Source organism: Quercus robur, chromosome 3, assembly GCF_932294415.1.
Source record: "Quercus robur chromosome 3, dhQueRobu3.1, whole genome shotgun sequence".
NCBI classification, from domain to species: domain Eukaryota; kingdom Viridiplantae; phylum Streptophyta; class Magnoliopsida; order Fagales; family Fagaceae; genus Quercus; species Quercus robur.
Genome location: NC_065536.1, coordinates 55,738,317 through 55,760,552, shown reverse-complemented (window position 1 = coordinate 55,760,552; position 22,236 = coordinate 55,738,317). Strand labels below are relative to the sequence as shown.

Sequence of the window (22,236 nt, the reverse complement as noted above, 5' to 3'; positions counted from 1 at the left end):
TATCTTGGGAGTTTGTTACAGATTTTCTTGTAGTTTTTATTGTGGTTGTAGTTTGTTCTTGAGGCTGACAAATACTGATTGTATGTACATGGCCCATAAGGTGTAAGGTGCCTTATGGTTGGCTGAGCTTAGCTCATGAGCGCGTGACACTTCTTAAATTGTAGCTTCAATAGACTGAGCCGAATTGGAATGTAGTTAAATTTCCAAGATTTGATTTTTATTTGATTTTTTTTAGTGGACATATTGTGATCTCTTTGCTTTTTCTTTTCGGCTAAGACCCAAAAAAATTTCATGAAACCAAATAGAAAACAACCCAAGAGGGAAGAAAAGCAAAAATGAGAACAAGCTTCAGGGCCACACATAATGATAACATTTTGCTAAGGTATGGTATGGACTACAGAATAGCAATCCTTGAAATTCCTCAAGATACTACATTGGTTTGTAGAGGGCTGCTGACTTAAGAGGAATTGATTGGCGGTTCTTGAAGCACTGAATTGGGCTGGAAGAGATGTATTTCTTTGGATGGACCCTAAACAGCATTGATGCTCGAGTTTCTAGTATATTATTATTACTGGTGGTTGTTTAGTGTTGGATATCAGCTAGGTTGGTACTCTAATTATGACATTCAAGCTAAAGTGTTGCAGATGAACTTAGTTGAGACTTGAGAGGGAGTTTGTTGGATGGATTGCATCTAAAGATGGTATGCTATATATATTTATTCAATATTGAATTAATATAATATAATATTAACCCTAGTTGGGCCTATGATATATTTGAAACTTTTGGGCCATCACATAAACATGTATCTTTAACAAGATCCACGCAACCAATTATGGATTGTTGGAGGTTGGTGTGACATTTTCCAAATATCCAAAGACATGCTTTTATATGCTGGGTGGGTATTGTTTTTTGGTTCGGACCCCAGGGAGGTTTTTGTGTGTGTGTGTTTTTGTATTTCAGTGGATGTGTGCATTTAAACACCAAGAGGTGCTAGTTGAGTTCCAAAGCTCTTAGTTAGAAATAGGTCAACCATACTGAAGAGACTTATTTTGGGCTATCAATATGATACTGTGTATGTGGTTTTTTTGGTAAGAGATGTATTGAAAGTTTTGTAATACTTATGTTGAGTTGGTTTTTAGAGGCACCATGGGTTAGGCTAGATTGAGGATTTCTCAACCTGAGTGGGATAGGTTGGATTGAAAAATATCACAAACTCAATTCATTTTGACCCATGCATACTCTTAACCATCGAGCATATGTTCCTAACTTCCAATTAGGCTTGCTGTCCAACTATCCAAGTTTTATACATCTGGATATTATCTTTTGTGCATCAACATCCAAAATAGGAATGGTAATAGTGGGTTGGGGAAAATGTTTTTCAAATCCATACTCTCTAAATATTTTACATACCAAACCTTCAGGGGTCTTACAAAACCATATTAAATTTTTGAAAATTTTTAACTCATCCCAAACTACCCATTTATTTTCCCACAGATCAGGACATAACAAGTCAAAGCATATTAAGTTAACCTAAACTTCGAATATTTAGAAACTAATTAATAAAATTTAAACATAAGTAATTACTTCTACAATCTCAAATTAATTCCATTAATATTTGAAAAATCCAAACTCGTCTCAAACTACCCATTTGCCTTCCCACGAATCAAGTCATAAAAAGTCAAATCAAATTGAGTTAGTGGTTAGTTGTACTTAACATAGGTTGTAAGCTTAATGTTGTAAAATTTATAGTATCTCTTGTATCATTAAGTATCTTCTTGAAGTGTCACCGTTTATATTCATTACCACACTTCCCCCACAACTTGAACTTGCTTTCCCCCCTCAAACACTTGGGTTCGTTTGGTTGGAGGAGTGGAAAGTGGGAGGATAGAAAATGGTAGGAGGATGAAAAAAAAATTATTTTCTCTCATTTTTGTTTGGTTGGGAGTGGAAAAGCGAAGGGATGGAAAAAATGAGTTTGAATAAATTTATTCATATACCCTTGTTAAAGAATAATGTCTAATTAAAAAAAAAAAAAAAAACAATCACCCAAATTTATTAAAAATAAATAAATAAAAATGTCCAAAAAAAAAACAACTATCACACCCAAACCCTAGAAAATCAAAAGAACTAAAAAGAATATATATATATATATATATTAAAAAAAAAAAAAAAAGAAGAAGAAGAAGGGCAACGTTACTGCCCAGAAGAGGGGGAAAAAAGGTGCCAGGCCTAGAAATTTTTTTTTAAAAAAAAGGTAACAAGGCAACAATATTGTCCAGGGGAGAAGAAAAAAAAAATAAAGGCAACTCATGTGCATATGCACATGGGCATTTTTGTCAATCAAGAAAAAAAATTATCCTCACTCAATTTTCTCTTCATTTTGAGGAGAAAACATTTTGGTGGGCTCGAGGAAAAAACATTTGGGCCCCGCTATTTATTTTTCTTCCTTTATATCCAACTAAACACACTCCAAAAAAGTTTTCGTTCTCATTTTCTCTCCAAAGTTTTCCATCCATCATGTTTCACCTCCAAACAAACACACCTTTAAGGTCCATTTGGTTGGAGGGGTGGAAAAGTGAGAGGAGAGAATAGTGGCGGCTTCAGGAATATTTTCCAAGGTGGTCATTAAGAACTTAAATTACAAAAAATTTAATTAAAAGAGAACTTCAAATATTGACAAAAACACACACACACACACACACACGCACACTAACACAAATACATAAAGTTTTACAATTTCTTTCTATAAATTTTTTTTATTTTAAAATTTTTACATGATAGTTTCATTACCAATGTTGCAAGTTACATCTCTATCAAAATTTTAGTTAGATCAAACTTTTCTTGGGATTTTTCTTTTTGTTTGTAAGGACCTAATATATTGTTAAGGGCACAACCACCCCTCCTTCTAGATGGCAAGTCTCTCTCTCAGATCCAGACCATGAGTGTTTAGCTACTCTTGTCTCAGAAGACGAAATCAAGGTGGCTCTATGGTCCATGAAAGCTTTCAAAGCTCCTAGCCCAGATGGCCTCCATGCTGGGTTCTTCTAGCAATTCTTGTCCACGATCGGCACCAAAGTGGTGCAAGAAGTAAAAAAGATTTTCTCATCGAGGAAAGTACTTGAATATCTCAACCAAACTCTTATTGCCCTTATTCCCAAGATCCAAGGCCCGGAAACTCTCAAAAATTACTATCCATTTAGCCTCTTCAACACTGTTTACAAGTTAGTGTCCAAGATTATTGTTAATTGGCTAAGACCCTAAGACCTCTCCTGGGCAATCTCATCTCCCCGATGCAAATAGCCTTTGTGCCGAGTCGGAATGGAACGGATAATGTATCATTGTTTAAGAGTTGATTCATACCATCAGTAGAGCGAGAGGTAGAGAAGGATATATGGCCATCAAAATTGATCTAGAAAAAGCTTATGATAAATTGGAGTTGTGTTTCATCAAAGGAAGACTTAGCCATATCAATATGCCAAAGGAGCTCACTGAGATTATAATGAGCTGTGTCTCATTTGTTTCTACCTCAATTCTATTTAATGGAGGTACCTTAGAACCGATCTACCCCTTTAAAGGATTTAGACAAGGCGACCCACTCTCACCTTACCTATTCATCCTCTGTATAGATTGGTTGGGGCAACTCATCGAAGGGATGTGTGCTAAGAATCTTTGGAAGCCTGTAAAAACATCGAGAAATGGTCCATCCTTCTCCCATTTGTTCTTCATCGATGATTTGGTTTTGTTTGCCAAAGCAAACTATACTAGTTGCACTGCCATCCGTGAAGTGTTGGAAGAAATTTGTGAAAAATCTGGGCAAACGGTAAGTGAAGCCAAATCTAGGGTGTATTTCTTCCTTCATGTGGATATAGACATGAGGGAATCTCTGTGTGATGTCCTTAGATTCTGGTCTACTCCATCTCTTAGGAAGTACTTGGGCATTCCCATTAAGCATCCGAGAACCTCCTCACATGAGTTCAATTTTATCCTTGATAGAATGAAGTTGAAATTAGCAGGATGGAAAGCCAACCTTCTCTCCATGGCTAGTAGAGCCGTCCTTATTCAGCCCTCTCTCTATTATTCCTGTTTATGTCATGCAATGTGCTCCTATTCTGGGCATAGTGTTGGAAAATATTGATAAAATCAATAGGAATTTTTTATAGGGATCGTTTGATTTAGCTTGGAAGATGCATTGGGTGGATTGGCAAAAAGTCACAAAATCCAAGAAGGAAGGTGGATTGGGAATTCAGACAGCTAGTGGGAGAAACATTACTCTTCTCACAAATCTGAACTAACGCTTTCACACAAAACAAGACTCCCACTGGTCTACTTTGTTGAGAAGGGAGTATTGCAATCATCAAAGACTGAATGCAAGGAACCAGAATAATCTTCCCTGTTCCTGAGTGTGGAAAGGTATGAAAAAGGGCATGAGCACCTTTAAAAAAGACGCAAAATGGACTCTTAGGAAGGATAGTAATTTAAGCTTTTGGCATGATAGATGGTCGAATGCTGGAACTTTGAGAAGTATCATACATGGCCCGCTTATGCTGGGGGAGAATGGGCTGAGAGAGTAAAGGATGTGGCCTTGGACAAGGGGTGGGATTGGTCTAAAATCTCTATGGAAATCCCCCTGCCTATAAAATTGGAAACCTAAGCAATCTCGTATTCTACTACCGAGGCCCGATAAGCTTGCCTGGGCCAACAACCCTCAAGGTGTTTTCGATTTAAAGAGTGCTTATGATCTTGATATTGACAGTGACCATACCCCATTTGAGGAAGAGTGGATATGAAAAATGGAGACTCTTCCCACAGTTCAATTCTTTATCTAGAAATGTATCCACAATAGCATTGGAGTAAAATCATGCTTGGCCTCTAAGGGTATTAATTCGGATCTTCTTTGCTCGATATGTAAACAAGAAACAGAGACAATAATCCATATTCTTCGTGACTGTGAGGTGGTTAAACTGGTGTGGCAAAATTTAGGCATCAATAACATCGGTAAAGCACCAATCCACTATGCTCCCAAGCCAATTAGATGGGAAAAACCTCTAAGGGGTTGGATAAAGTTGAACACGAATGGTTCATCCTTGGGTAATTCGGGGTTGGCAGGAGGAGGTGGTGTTTTCCGTAATGATGATGGAGGGTGGATTCTTGGTTTCTCCAAACACATTGGCATCACCTCTAGTTTCATGGCTAAGTTATGGGCTATTTGGGATGGGCTAGCGCTATGCAAGGAGAAATTTTCAGGCTGTAGAGATTAAATTGGATGCTAAAATTGTTTGTGATGTTCTAAGTAACCCCACACAAACTAACATGATTATTTCGCCTATTGTTGATGATTACATGCAGCTGGCCGAGAGGATTCCCTAAGTCAGATTTAAGCATTGCTATAGAGAAGCTAACAGATGTGCCGATGGGCTCGCTAGGATGGGAGGACAACAATCTATTGATTTTACTATTTATGACTATCCACCTATGGAAATACAGTCTTTTGTTGGAATGTACTTAAGTAGGCGTTGTATTGAACCTTTTATTCCTTTGTCTGAATATAATATTCAATTTACCAAAAAAAAAAGTTTGGCTACGAACTTAATTATACCCTAAGGCTACAACTCTCATTAAATAAATTAACATGGTCAATTTTGAAAATCTAATTGTTGAATTGCATGTTCTTTTTATGTTCTTAAAATGCATGTCAAATTTCATATCAATCGTATGTTATTTACTTTTGATCCATAAATTTTTTATTTTTATTTTTTTTATGTATAATTCTAGACTACAAAAACTCAAAATTTAAAGATTTGATTGATGACATAGTTATTAATCTTTAATCTTCTTGAAATTTTGCAAATATGGAGGATATAAGAAGAAAATGTATTATCTATTTATGGATTTGTCAAAATTCATGTACAATAAAAAAAAAAAAAAAAAATTTGAGTAGAGTTATAACCTTAGTTTACAACCAAGTTTGTTACCAAATTTTGTCCAAAATTTAATTATGTTAGGCCTAAAAAAATTTAGGATGGCCACAAATATTTTTTAAGGATTAAAAAATCATAAATTTTTAAAATTTATATATACTAAAAAAAAATTTCAGGTTAGGGTGGTCACAGGACCACCCTAAACTGAACGTAGAGCCACCACTGGGATAGAAGATGGAAAGAGGATAGAAAAATTTTTAGTTTTTCTCTCATGGTGTTTGGTTTGGGAGTGGAAAAGTAAAGGGATAGAAAATGTAATTTGAATAAATTTACTTTCAATCCATACTAGATAATAATAATAAAAAAAAGTAACAAATTAGAAAACCAAGCACATTGTAGTAGAGGGTGTTTTAGTCCAAACCTTTTCTCTCTTGTTTTTTCTCCAGTTTGGAAATAAAATATTTTGGTGGACTAGTAGAGAAAACATCTAGGCCCCATCAACTTTTATTCCTCTTGTTCTTCCAACCAAACACCCACTAAAAATATTTCCTCTCCACTTTTTTCTCATTTCATTTCTATCCTCCCTATTCCACCTCCAACCAAAGGACCCTTATTTAGTACCTGGGGAGATATCAATCTACCTCAGATGCTGTTGAATCACTTATTTAAACTATACACAACCCAAATTCTTGCCTAACTATGGGTTATTTAAAAATGATAAAAGCCCAATTATCAAAAGCCCACAAAACTCAACCCCACCCAATCCCTATTGCAAAACCAAAAGAACACAGGGTTCAGCCCAAACTTATTTTGTTTTCTTTTGTGTTCAATATCTCAAAAACGTAGAACGTCGGTCTATTCCAGTGCAAGCAAGTACTACTACAGTACTACTGCATACTTATCAAAAAAAAAAAGTACTACTACTGCATAGTCCAGATTCCAGCCAAGAATCCAGAGTATCGCAGACCATTGATTTAAGCGATGGACAGTTCTGATCTTCCCAGATTGTGCCACGTTTTAAACCTCCAATTATTGCAATTTGCGGTGCATCATCATGGTCCATAGACCCATATATGCTTTTCTCGAGAGACAGCGACACGTGCGCATCACCATAAGTATAAAACTTTATTAGTATTTAGTACAAGGATATGCCACGTTTTCCACCAAGTGTCGGCGGGAACTGAGTTTTCAATTTGCGTTGTTCTGACATAAAAGCCCCTCAGCACCTTTGTACTTTTTTTTTATCAATAAAAAAAAAACAAAAAACAAATAAAGCTTTAAAAAGTTATTTATAAACTAAATAAATTATGTTAAGAAAAAACCTATTCTAGACAAGTCTTTTGACTGAATATTATAGAAAATCAAGTTTATTTGTAGTATGGGTATTATTTAAAATTATTTAGAAAATTGAGGAAAGAGAGCGAATTTTAGCAATGGTGTTACCAAAATTCTAACAAAAAGTATGAGAGAGAAAAGTTTGAATTTCAGTAATCTCATTACTGAAATTCTTACTACCCGAAATTACTGCCCAGTTGTCAGGTGAAGTGCTGAAAGTAAACCAATTGTGGCAACCAAGTTGTCGAAATTATAGGGGAGTGAGGAGAGAGAAAATAGGAATTGTGGCAATCAAGTTGCCGAAAATAGGAGGATTTTTTTTTTTTTTTTTTGCTAATAAACAAATCATTCCATTAAACATTCATAGCTTCATTGAAACCATATCAAAGCAAACATAGATGAAATTTTCTTACCGCTCCAGGGATCTGTCTTATGCAAAATAAAATTTCAACATTGAATGAGAAAATATTATTAACAAAAGAAACACAATATGACAAGACCACGCCACTAATGAGTTATAGATATAATCAGTACCGGCTTAAATCAAGTTGAGACCTAAGAGAGAGCATAATCTTAAGCAGGACCATTTCATATCTAAAATCCATTATAGTTTTTTTTTTTTTAAAAATTAATTTTTTTTTACATAAAAGCTACTCTTCTTATTAATTTAGTTAGTATATATAGGTTTTCCTAATAACAACTTTTTAATTGATAATATGAGTAATTCATTTAATTTTCTTATGATATAATTGATTTTGAAATAAGATTGAAATGGAGTATTTCTTATATGTAAAATTCATTATTTTAAAAAATATTAAAATACATTCTTCTTACTTTTTGAGATTGAAAATTACTAATTAAGTTTTTATATTTAAGTTCTTCTCATATTCACTTTCCAAATTATAATATAACTAATTCATTTAATTTTCTTGTGACATAATCAATTTTAGTTTTAAAAAATTTTCTTTTCATAAAAACAAATAAACAACTGTAAATAAATATTGGTAGTAAAATTTTGTAAGCTATATGTGCATTTTAAAAAGAATGATTAATATTTTTATGTAATCAAGAATTGTTATATTATATTTTTGAAATTTGAATATTATTATGATTATTTTCATTGCCATTTTTCCCTAATATTATTTCATGCCTCCAACTCTTTTTGATATATTTTTATTTTTGCATATTAAATTTCTCCCCAAGTTTTCGGCAACTTGGTTGCCACGATTCTCTTTTTTTTTTTTTTTTCCTCCCATTTTCGGCAACTTGGTTGCCACAATTCCTATTTTCTCTCTCCTCACTCCTCTACAATTTCGACAACTTGGTTGCCACAATTGGTTTCCTTTCAACCAGTCCTCCTTCGGGCACTTCACCTGGTAGTTGGGCAGTAATTTTGTACAGCAAGAATTTTGGTAATGAGATTACCGAAATTCAACTTTTTGTTAGAATTTCAGCAACCTCTCTTTCCCAAATAACTTTGAACAGTACCCATATCACAAATAAACTCGATTTTCTCTAATATTCAACCAAAAGACTCTATACTAGACAGATTTCATTGCATTCTTGTTATGATAAGATTGAGACCTAATTTTATATGAGATTAATATAGCACAGACTTTTCAGTAAAATGATAGTAAAAAATATCATTATTACTTTTTTTTTCTTAATCTCTTTTTCTCTTTCAAATAGAAAACAAAGGATAGCAATAAAGTTGTTCTTGGAAGCTTATCAGTTACCACATGGTTGTGGTATAAGGTTTAAATTTGATTATCAGAAATGTGTGATGCAAACTGCAAATTGGATAAACCTACACATACAACAATCTCATGCCAATCTTTTAAGGGGTTGCAATTCCCTCTTGCAAAATCGATCAACTTAGAATAAGCTGTGCGTGAGATGCATTTATATAAAATATGCACTAGCCTCATCACACACGATTCGTGTGTGTAATGAGGCTCTTTTTTTAGACTTTTTTTTTTAATAGGAACTTGGGGTAGTGTTTTTTTATTTTTTTTATAGGAACATGGGATAGTTTTGTTTGTGTAGATGAGGTAGTGGGAAATTTTATAGAAAATGGTTTAGTTTTATAAACATTGGTACGTTTTTGTTTTTAATTTTTGTCAAATTACAGTTTTAATCTCATTTTTATATTTTAGGAATAAGGATAAATTAATTAAATTATGGGTATTTTTGGAAGTAAAAAAGACAATAAAACATTCTGAATCCTATTAATATATAAAGATATAGAGATACGTGTAGGAAAAAAACTTATATACAATATCTTAGATATTCCCCTCTTAAGATTCTTCCATGTGGTCACTTAACTAAAAAAATATACCTTCATCAATAAAAAAAAAAGCCACATGTTAGAATTTTAAGTAAAAAACCTAAAAAACAGCACCTAAATATTGTATTTAAATCACGTCCGTATATATAATACAAGACTTACAAGTATGCATGCAATATAAGAAATTTAAGGTGGGAGTGTGGGACTAAAGCCCAATGGACCTATATACATTAACATAAAAATTTATGGGTTGCTCCCTCCAATTAATCAACTCTTTTATAGTTCATTCTATATATGTGCAATATGAATATCTAATACTATTCTCTCTCTCTTTTTTCTTTTTTGTTAATGGGAATTATTCTCTCTCTCTCTCTTTTTCTTTTTTTTTTTGAAACCATTTATAAGCTTGTATTTAAAAAACAATAGCAAAAATACATATTATGCCTTTTTAATTTGAACAATTGTCATTTTCATGTTATAAATTTCATTTTTGTCATTTTAGTATTGTAAGTTCATCATAACTTCAAACTCTTTTGTTTGTAAAAAATTTTAGCATTAAAACTTTATTCATTTTTATTAAAAAGAAAAGAAAAAAAAAAGAAAGAACCCAATAACATGAAGATCTTCACAAATATGAACCCAACAACACAAAGAAGACAATATGGGACACACTGCTTCCCTTAGGTACACATTAAAACACGATGCTTCCTTGGCACACACCCATTCCCTAATCTCTTAAACAATGCTGATACATGTGTCTAGTGGTCCATGACATCTGTCTTGAGAGGTAGAAGCCCTAGATCTTTTGACCTCACTAAGATTTTCTCCAAGCGAAGGGTTTTTGAGAGTGCCAGTGCTAGTACTAAGCATAAGAGGAGCATAGGAATTTGAGTACGAATCGAATTAGGGATTCTAAGGATTGAAATAAAGTGGTAATTTTGGCGAAAATTTTGAGAAAATGAGTTTGCGAGGGGATTGGAAATAAGGAGAGAAAAGTGGAATTAAATCGAATGGGATTAGGGTTTTGGAGAATTGGTAACGGGAAAGTTAATTTAAGCTTAAATTTGGTGAAAAAGTTGGATTCCACGTTCAAAGTCCCTTCCCTCACTTAAAATGTACTCCATATATTAAAAAATAATAATAATATAAGAGTTTAAACATTTGAAGCTTGTGATAAATCCACATTTTTTTTATAGGAGATAAATCGAAAATTTTTTATTTTTTATTTAGAATAAATCAACAATTTTTTTTTTTGATAGGATAAATTGACAATTTTTTTTTTTTTTTTTTGATAGGAGATAAATCGACAATTTGAATGTGAGTTTTGGCCGAAAATTTGAAAAAGACAATATTATTATTCCCAGTTCCTACCATTGGAACAACAGAAAAGAATAGGCACTATGGTCATTCTACTACAACTTTCAGTTTTCTCTCTCCGCAAACAGCGGTAGAAACTAGAAAGTAGTAACCTTTTCAAACACGGTCACTTCTGCGTCAACGCTATTACTCTGTTCTCTTTTATCTTTTTCAAAACAGAACCAAAGATCAAGCATTATCCGATGCTTCACCCTTGTGGTCTCCGAACCTCAAGTTCTCTTCCTACTGTATATTGTTCCTTTGCCAAAAGTCCAAACGTTTTTTACGCAACATAGATTCCCTCTCTCACCCTTCACATTTCCATCACCTCCATTGTACATGGAAATGAGAAAACTACCACTTTCAGAGCAGTTTGTACTGCCAAGAAGAAATGTTTTTTCTGGGTTTGGTTTGGGGATTGGAGTTTCTCTTCTTGTTGTTGTCGTACTTTTGCTGAATAAGTCATTGGTTGGCAAACCTTGGTTGCAAGGGTTTGTTAGTGTTGGTGTTAATTCTACACTGCCATTTTCAAGTACTTCTGGGTCTCTATCACCTGTTGCTAGTAATACCAATGCTACTTCAAAGGTGGAGAGCGATGTGGGTTCGTTTCAAGGGAGTAAAGAAGGACATGTGCCCTACAAAACCCATGAAGCAAATGTTTCAGGGGACACTAAAATGGGAGATCTTAAGGAGGCAAGGATGGGTTCAGGGAAAACCCATTTTGGGAATTTAACTGAGAGCCTTAAAAATGGAAGCTTTCCTGATAAAGAGAAAGTGGGCGATTCTTTCGCTTCAGATGGAGGATTGATTTTAAGGAAGAATAATTCTGGTAACTTCTCTAAGACTGTGAAAGATGAAAGCTTGCGTGGTAAAGAAGGAATTGTTATTGAGAATTTGAGCCTTTCTAGCGTAAAAGATATGAATTCAGTAGCAAGGAATTCGAGTAATCGGAATAATGGCACAGAAAATAAGAATGTGGGCAATTTTTCGTACAATGCAGGACTAGATAAAGCTGCTACTAGAGAAGAAATTGCTTACAAGGCAAGTCAAGAAGGAAATTCGGATGAGAAGAACAAAAGCACAATTTCTAATTATGGTTCTCTACTAAGGAAAATGGATGGTGGTTCTAATGAAAAATGTGACATATTTGATGGTAGATGGGTGAGAGATGATTCAAAGCCTTACTATCCTGCTGGTTCTTGCCCTCACATTGATAGGGATTTTGATTGCCACCTTCATCAGAGGCCAGATGATGGATTTTTAAAATGGAAATGGCAGCCAAATGGGTGTGACATCCCAAGGTATTGTCTCTCTTGATGCTTTTGCTGATTTTGTAAGCAAGAAAAATTCAATTGAAAATTCGACTTTTAATTGCATAGTGTTCTTGAAAGAATGAACAAACAGTTAGAAGTTACATTGTTAGCTTGATGTGTTCCATAATTACAAGTTGGTTATACAAACTTAGAGTTTAATGTGAGGTGACCTGGAAAATCTGTTGTCATCTTAGTGAGTATTGTTACTTGTTACTTGTTACTCGGCATGGTTTCATAGGTACTAGAAATTGGTGAATGGGATAAAATTCATAGCAAGGTGCAGGAATCATACCCAATGTTTGGTAGCATATCAAATGGTTCCCATATGAAAAATTTACCAGATTTGTTCTTTTAATCAACTTTATTTATGGATAAATGACCAAATCTTTATAATGTTGATATTCTATATTTATTTGTATCCTGAAGTCCAAGGCACTTGGTGTTTAAAAAATCCAATGGTCTTCGTGTGGTTTCATAGGTTTTTTAAGACCATTGAATTTCTTGAATATCATGTGTCTCATGTCTGGATAAATTTTGGAGAGAATTGGAGGGCTTAAAAGGTAGGGGATCTTCCCCTGTAGTGTAGTATGGTTGATGTTTGAAGTGCAGTGTTGTTAATATGGGAACCTCTTTATCAAATTTTGTCTATTAAGAACTAAAAATATAAAATCCTTGTTCTTATTCCTCTGTTAATTTCTGATGTTATTCTCAGTCTGAATGCCACTGATTTTCTGGAGAGAGTGAGAGGAAAGAGGCTGGCTTTTGTAGGAGATTCACTGAATAGGAACATGTGGGAATCTTTGGCGTGTATACTCCGCCATGCAGCCAAAAACAAGGATAAGGTTTATGAGATCTCAGGAAGGACAGAATTCAAGAAGAAGGGCATTTATGCTTTCAGATTTGAGGCAAGTTTCTGAGAGTATTATCCTAATATCCTTAAAACATAATCTAAGATGTTGGTATGTAACCCTCTAATTTCCCATGCATTTGCTGTATTTTAGGACTATAACTGTTCTCTGGATTTTGTTCCTTCTCCATTCCTTGTTAGAGAATCATCTTTCAAAGGTAGAAGTGGGTCATTTGAGACATTAAGATTGGATTTGATGGACCAGACAACTTCAATGTATCATGATGCCGATGTCTTAGTCTTCAATACAGGCCACTGGTGGACCCATGAGAAAACATCAAGAGGGTGAGTGTTGTCATTCTGGTTTTTTAAAAAGCTTGCTTCTATGTTGTGTGTGCCTAGCATTGTGGTATTGAAAATGCTGAAAGCCATTGGTTACAATATTTTTTAGGCTACAATACATTTTAGTTCCTTTAAACTTTGGCATTGCTGTCATTTTTGGTCCCCAAGTTTCAAGATGTGCAATTGCCTGAACTTTCGAATTACTATTATTTTGGTCCTTCAAGTTTTAAAAATTGCAATTAACCCCAAGTTATTGAATTGCTGTCATTGTGGTTGCTTAGGTTTACTCCCCCCCACCCCTCCTCCCTTTTTTTAACACAATGACGTTGTTTAGGGATAGTTAACAATCAGAAGTTAATGGAACTTGACGGGACGGACAAATTTGAAAATTTAGGGGGTTAATTGTAAGTTTTGAAATGTAACATTAGGGACCAAAATGACAAACAACATTAAAGTTAAGGGACAATAAAATCTATTTTAGCCTGTTTCGTAATTTAGGAACAAATAATAGAATTTTGCATTTAAATTGCCATATTACTATTATCTGTAGGGCATGATTGTTATTGTGATCATGAAAAATAAGCTTGTGTGTTCTTGATTTCTTGCATTGGTGGTCCTACAGTGAAGACTATTACCAAGAAGGCAACTATGTGTACCCAAGACTCAAGGCTTTGGAAGCATACAAGAGGGCTCTCACCACTTGGGCTAGATGGGTTGACAAGAACATTGATTTCAACCGGACTCAGGTTTTCTTCAGAGGATATTCACTCACCCATTTCAGGTTTAGGACTATTTCTTTACTCTAGCTTACCTCCACTTATGTGCTAAGCGCTAACAACCTACATTTTTCTCTTTGCTCCATTCTCACAGTGCCATACTCTAGTAGCTTTTTGAGTTATTAGGCTAAGTAAGGAATTTTGTACAGCTAAGCTCTATGCATAATTGACCATTCAAAATCTTGAGGTGCAAACTTGCATAGTGGACCTAATCTTTATGTGTTGATTTATTATTGAAACTTAGCATAAAGCTCATTGTTGGAATTTTGATGCCTAGAATTAACTGGTAAAATACTTTAATTTTTTGATAAATTGAATTAACAGATAAATACCTGGACTATGTCAGGAAGTCTTTGTTTGTAGTGAACTATAGCTAAAACTTATGGAATATTTCAGAAGAAATATTTACTAGTCAATTGCAAATTTAACCTCACAACTAAATAAAGTAGTAATTGCAAACCTCCCATCAGTTCTGTCAGATATTTTTATTCATGGACCTGACACATTCAAATTGAGTGGACTGACTTTATATAGTGCTATACCAAATAATTTTCAAGCTTATCCAGTTCTGAGCTTTTTTGATGAAGTAAATATTCTCTCATGTAATGATGTCCTCTTATATTGAGTCTAAGAGAACATTTTTCAACATTTGAATTCATCTAATGCTGCTTTACATTGAAAAGGCTAAAGCATTTTCTGAACCTGGCAAAAACTTATGTCATCCTTGATATTTTCTTTCACTGTAAGGGATGTAGATATGAATAATGGAAGTTAGACCTCTTCTGTCTCTACCTGTGGTATTGCACCACTGACCTGTTTGATGTTGCTGCAGAGGGGGTCAATGGAACTCAGGAGGACAGTGCCACAAAGAAACTGAGCCAATCTTTAATGAAACATACTTAGCAAAGTACCCTTCAAAGATGAGAACTCTAGAGCACGTGCTTCAAAGCATGAGATCTCCTGTAGTATATATGAACATAAGTAGGCTTACGGATTACAGAAAAGATGGACACCCGTCCGTTTACAGAAGGGAATACAAGACAGTAGAAGAACAGAATGCCGCCGCTGAACAATTTCAAGATTGCAGCCATTGGTGCTTGCCTGGAGTACCAGATACTTGGAATGAATTGCTATATGCTTCTCTTTTAAAGTTAGGAAAGGGGTCTTGGAAAAACTGAACGAGGGTCGTACAGAAGCTGCCGGTTACATATTAATTTGTTATTCTTTATCCACAACCCATTTTTTTTTCTTCTTTTTGGTATTTCCTATCTGAGCTCGTATGTGTTGTGAGTTTTTTTTATTAGGCTATAGATCCAGATGGCCAAATGGGTTGTCTTGAGTTTTAGTCTATGCAAAGTGGGTGGATATAGAGTCACTTGTCACTAGTTATGTACATTTTGCATTTCAATATATCAGAAATGAGATGAATTTTTTCATTTACTTGCAATTTCTATTGGATTGTATAGATCGAGTTCATTGCAGTTAAAGTTTTGCAAGTACTGAATTTTCCACATGGGCTGGTAGAAAGAAGTCAAAAGATGCTCAAAATTCTGAGATTTTCTACGTTAGTTCCATAACCAGCCATTAGTTACTTGTCCAAAAAACAAGCAGAATTTTCGTTGGTTTATGGTACTGAATGTGTTGACCGATTCCCATACTGTAGCCTGAGAATATAATCAGTGTTTGCTTTGATGAATTCAAACTCGAAAAGAATATAAATTAAATAGATCAAGTACAAGGTGAAATTGGCTCTTCAGAAGAGAAATTCAGTCATGACCCATATCATACAGTAGAACATATCTCAAATGGAATGAATTTTTGTCGAAGTTCTTAGCTTTTATTGGTTGATGGACTACCAATTGAAAACAAAATAAGATCTCAACCGCTCATATAGGAACTACATATTACAATCGTATTTGAATTACAGAAACACACATATGCATGGACTTGCACACACAGAAAGAGAGGTGGTCACATCATTACTCAAATTTGCAGAAAACAATAGTTTAGTCTACTGCAAATGGAATAATTCTGAAAGCTCACCTTGGTAGGTCTGGAAACAAGTTCTTAACACACACTACTTTTATTGCTCTCATGCAAGAACTACCCCAACATTACAGAAGGAAATATATATAGAGAGAGAGCTAGAAAGACTATCTGATGCCGTTTTCTGACTTGCCGGTTTGCCATGCTTCAGCCAAAGACCAGTACCACTAAAAGAGAATTAATGTGCTTCTTCTTCTTCATGTGCTGAGGTAAATGACTATGCAAAGGCAAACTTTTGAATGTAGGAGCAGAGTGAGGGTGATGAAGCCCTCACTCCAACCCCATGCTTTTTAAGGACCCATGGATGGATTTATATCAGTAGCAGAATTCCATACTCATCAGATTCAAGAATCTGATAAGTATGTAAAGCTTACATGACATCCAAGATTCCAATGGGCTCTATGAAAAGCTAGTTGAGAAGTTACTCTCTGGCTTTGTGGCCTTTAAATAGCTGATGTTTGAGAAGTGGTGTGGTATGTCATATACAATTTGATATGTAATCTGTTCATTATCTACAACATCACTCTTGCTTTTCTCTTTAAACTTTAACAATCGAAAGTTGCAATGGTAGGAAAAGCTACTAATAATTTGTACTTGTTCCCATCATATGACAATCATAACCACTCGCCTAAATACCAGAATTTGTTAAACATTTATGTGTTTTGGTGAACATATTTTTGTTGGCTTTTATTATGGTGTATGCTCTATAATATTTTTTTATCATTAAACTAAAACACCAATTAAAACATAAACTTGTCAGAAGCCTATAATCCAAATTTGAAATTATGGTTTTAGACAACTACTTACAAGTTACAACTAACTACCGTTATTCATTAATTTTGTTTCATTAGTTAATAAATAATAAGTCTAGAGTCCTAATAACTATTCTCACATCACTTTTTATAATTGTAGAGAAAATAAGTTGTTAATAATAAACAATAAAATATCATCAATAATGAACCCATATAAAATTAAGACTTAATTGTCAATTCAATGACTGTGAAAATGATGTGTTTGTAAGATTACTCCCAAATATATAGTCCCACTAGAACAAATTGTAATTTCACTGATAAAAAGGTATTGGTATATATCACTTATTTTGACAAGTCAATATGGCATTTCTATGCAAAAAAAGAAAAATGAAAAAAAAGTTTATTGCAACAAAAGGATATTATGGTCAATATAACAAAAGATGAGTGGAAACTTTCTTTACTTTTGTATTGTATCAGTGGATCCACTAACTGATGCTCATCTACTAACTTTTCCTACTCCAAAATCCTCCTAATTCTCCACTAATGCCCCATTTTCTGTGGCAGCCAACCAAGCTTTGCTTTTGTGAGCCATGGACACGGCTCACTGACTCACTGAACCATCATCAACAAGCTTGTTTCCCCTTTGTATTTCAAACTTTGAACCAACAAATCACCATCTCAAGCTGATTTTCTATCCAAAGCCAAGTTGATTTAGGCAAAGCCAAAATCTCTTATATATGGGGCTCTCTTTGAATGGATTTTTACACTGTTCTCATTATTGATGAACAACTAAACGTGCTATGACCTAATTTTAGATGACATATTGACATGATATCACATATTCCTTTAGGTTTAAATAACATAATTTAAATCAAAAAATGGATTTTTCTATTTCATATGAAATGGAAATTACAATTCATGGGTTGAACTTGCAATAGATTGCCCCTTTTTTTTTAAGGTACTCAAATTCACTCTATAGCAAAAAGAAGTGATCTCCTCCTCAGAAATGCACCCAATTATAACAGTTGGGTACCCACTAATGCTTTCCATTTGCTTTATTTTTCTAATGCAAAAAAACAAAAAACAATCACTTTTGTGTTGCATTAGAATCTCACTTTGCGAATTTGTTTATTTTCTTTTGTTTGCAATTAGAGTTTTATTAATTCCACATCAGGAAATTTGCCTCGCATAGTAAAAGATTTGGCAAATATTTATTTGAGAGAGATTCTATTAAAAAAAAAAAATTTAAGACCACATAAAATGGCACAATTTGTGCCATAACTGTTCATGTGATATACTATGAATGGTAGAGAAAAAGTAGTAGATCCATGTGAAAGTAAGAAACAGTCATTCACAGCTTAATACGTAAGATAGTCGTGACAAAAATTGTGACAATATATGTATTATTAGAACTACTTGTAGATTCTGTAGCAATTATTACAGAAGAACAAACCATTTAGGTAAGTTCAGGGAAAGGTGCAATAATGAGAAAATTATGTCCTATCAAAATGACAAGGTGACCAACATACTTTAGGCTTATTGGTTTATGACTACTTCTGGGAAAGAAAAGCTTAGTTTAATCTGGGTTTAATTTTTGAATAATTACAGCCATTATATCACTGTCATAGTGACCATCATTACTATCCTCCACTAATAATTGAAAGCCGCCCATGAATTGTTTCAATTCTGAATCAATTTCTGGGGCCCCTTTTCTCTACACTTCTCCCTCTGAAAGATATTCTCTGATTCTCTCAAAACCCACGGGAAAATGATGTCGATTTAGATAGCCATTGTTAGGTAGACACTCGATTTTAGTATGCTTCAATTATTTTGGTAAAACCTTGACACCCACTTTGTATATTTAGTTTCCCAGTTTAAGATTCTCAAAAAAAAAAAAAAAAAAAAAAAATCAAATATCAATATACTAGATTCTTCAAAGAAAAAAAAATCAAGATATATATATATATATATATATATTACCATAAAATTCAGTTTTTTTCCACCACAGTTTTAAACAAGAAATTGATTTTTTTTTTTCAAATAATAATTAAAAAAAACATTTCTGTGATAAATGATAAATCTACAAGATTGCAAATGGTCATGCAATCCAACTAAAAATCACTACTGTGATTGATTTTGTAGGTATTAATTTTTTATTTTCCATTCATTAGAGAAAATATTTAAAGGCTAAATTATTAGCAAACACTATTTCTAATATGTCATAATCAACATGATGACATTTTAATCAGAATTTCAGTGTAATAACTAATAACAGAAACTAGTTCTCAAAATAATGTATACCATCAAAATTTTTCTCCCCCAACACTCACTCTCTCCAGAAGTAGTAGAGTCATCAAACACTAGCTAAGTCAATATCTTTGTGCTCGTTGATCTTTATTCCTCCAAGCACAATAAGAGGAAATTGGGCAAGCCAAGAGAAATCCTTAATACAGTGTTGTTGTTTCTTGGGCTCAGCTAGTTTGCCTGAACCTTCCATGGATTGTGGGTTCTTCTTCAAATGCTTGTTGGGTGGCCCAGTTAAGTTGGATCTAAAGCCGAGGATAGTGCAAACCACTCAAACTCAAACTCAAACTGGTCACAGTCTACTTTGTTTTAAAAGGGTCACAGCTCACTTGCAAACTCAAGCTTTTTATTCTTTGTAGGTTAGCTTCTATAGGCCCGGGCTTCAATTTCTCCACCCAAAAACCAGACAATGGAAAAGCCCAATTCATCTCCAAGTGACCCTATCCAAACGTGACCCATGAGAGGATGGGCCTACTAGCTTCTCTTCACATTCACATACAAGGTTTTTTTTAATAAAAAATAAAAAATAAAAACAGAGAAGAACTTGCATAAATGGTTGATGAAGAAAAATAGATCAAGAGCAACCAGCCCATTTACAGGTATGATTCAAAAATAAAAATTTTGGAAAGATCCTTTTTTTTAATGAATAAGAATTTAGTCAATCAAATAGTGAAATACAATATTCAAAATATTACATTACACTTCAAAAAAAAAAAACATTATAAGCAACAAAGCTGCAGAGTGCAGACCTCACATTTCCAGCAATTCATGCTACCCTATTCAATGTATACAAATAGATTGTATGGAATTCTCCAAATTCAACTCGGATACACACACACACACATATATATATATATATCACCTTACTACTCACAAGATTTTTCTCTTCTTGAAAGTTTTGAACATCCTCAAACTAGGGGTGTCCATGGGTTGGTCCGGGTCGAGTTTGTGCCCAACCTGCAACCGACCCGATGACATCGGGTTTTCGACGAGAAAACCTACCGCCGACCGCAAAAACCAACGGGTTAGGTCGGATCGGAGTTGTTTGATCGGCGGTCGAATCGGTCGAAGCTGATGATGATGTTGCCAGAGATTCCTTTTGACGGAGATCTGTATTTTTTGCCGGATTTGCGCAAAAATCACTAGATCTAAGCAAAAAAAATCAAATCATTATCGGATTTTTGCAAAACTCATGAGATCTGAGCAAAAAAACACCAAATCGTCACCAGATTTAAGCAAAAACAATCAGAGTTCGTCAGAGTTGAGCAAAACCCATCATATTTTCACCGAATCTAAGCCTTATTTAAGTAAAACCCACTAGATTGTAGCTAGATCTGAGCGTAAACGACGAGATCTCGCCAAATCCGATGGAGATTTCATGGATCTAGTTGAGATCTCACCGGATCTAGTTGAGATCTAAAAAGTCTCGCCGGAAATTGCTATGTATCTCGGTCGATTTGGGTTTCTTCGGGTTTTGGGGAGAAGATCTGAGACTGAATCGAGCTTCCTCAGATTCTAGAGAAGAAAACCTACCGTCGACCGCCGGAGTAGTCGGGTCAACCAGCGATCAGCCCGGGTCTGATCGGATTTACTAGGTGGGTCGGGCCACTGGTTGAGTTGGACACCCCTACCTCAAACTAGCACAAAGCATGTTTGAAAAATCAAAAATCCTATTGGAACCATGGCAAAAACAAGGGTACACACATCTCTATTTTGAGCATCATTTTTTAGGATTTCAAACCAGAATTTTTGAAAGTATCTATTTTCGCAAGGGAAAATAAATCTGCAAAATTCTAGTTCAAAATGAAGACACAAGTAATACTCATTGAGTAAATACCACATGTAAAGATAATGTATGACTGTTTAGTTGGTTACCCAAAAGGCAAAAGGGGTTTTTCATGATTGGTCCATGTCAGGATAAATGGCAAGAAAGTGGTTATGGTGTTCTTTAAGATAATTATGGAGGACTCTAATGATTTTTTTGGATCTGGCTTCAAGGGTCAAGACCTTTATTTGGTCTTTTATCTATGGAGGAAGGTTTTCTATCATATTAAGGATATCATTAGGGGCTGCAAAGGAAGGGCCAAAGGATGAGGATGGATCTGTAATAGGATATACACACAAGGGTGGAGGAACAATTGTGGTGTTAATAGCTGGAGGCTTTCTGGAAAGGTAGTCAGTGATCAGGTTATCTTTTCCTTTGATGTGCTTTACCTGGAAAGACCATTGTGAAAACCAATTTGACAATCTGAGTAATTGAGGATGTGAGAGCATTTTTCTTTTAAACTGAAGCATTTTTGGAAAGGAGGATGTGTCTATTTCAACTAGAAAATTATGCCCAAGAAGGTGAAATTGGAAATTTTCAATTCCATGTTTTATTGCAAGGATCTCTGTGAAAGTGGAGTGGTAATGAAATTCTGAAGGCTTGAATGCACCACTTTTATATTGACAAATATTTCTTTTTCCATCAATTTCTTCAAAAAGAGCTACTACCTAATACTCAACACTTGCATTTGTCTGCAAAATTCGTTTGCCTTTTCCTGGAATTTGTAATGAAGTAAGCATTTTTGCTAATCTTTTCAATTGTTGGATTGCTTATATGTGACCAGAATTCCACTCTAGAGGGGTTTTCTTCAAGAGTTGAGCTAAACAGTTCCTGTATCTGGAAACTTTTGAAATGAAGTCAGACATGTAATTAATAATTCCAAGAAACTGTTGTATCTGTTTGGTACTTGTGAGCTTATCTGGAAATTCGCCAAGAGAGACAACTATGTGAGGCTGCAAAGTATATTTTCCATTTGAAATGCTTACTCCCAAAAAATTTATAGAAGACTGTCCAATGACCATTTTCTTTTCAGAAAACATTATCCCTTGAGAATTCACTAAATTATAGAATTCAGTGAGCAACCTTTCATGGGATTCTGTATCTTTTGAGAATAGGAGGATATCATCCACAGAGA

At 34.4% G+C, this 22,236-nt stretch overlaps 1 protein-coding gene across 1 annotated transcript; it reads left to right on the top strand.

Annotated features, from left to right (window-relative positions):
- Positions 1-10,993: 10,993 nt before the first annotated feature.
- On the top strand, positions 10,994-15,614 carry LOC126718455 (protein trichome birefringence-like 2). Its single transcript, XM_050420653.1, has 5 exons — positions 10,994-12,197; positions 12,922-13,114; positions 13,211-13,401; positions 14,021-14,179; positions 15,007-15,614. Exons 1-5 carry the CDS (start codon positions 11,236-11,238, stop codon positions 15,350-15,352), a joined length of 1,851 nt encoding a protein of 616 aa, XP_050276610.1. The 5' UTR covers positions 10,994-11,235; the 3' UTR covers positions 15,353-15,614.
- Positions 15,615-22,236: the final 6,622 nt, after the last annotated feature.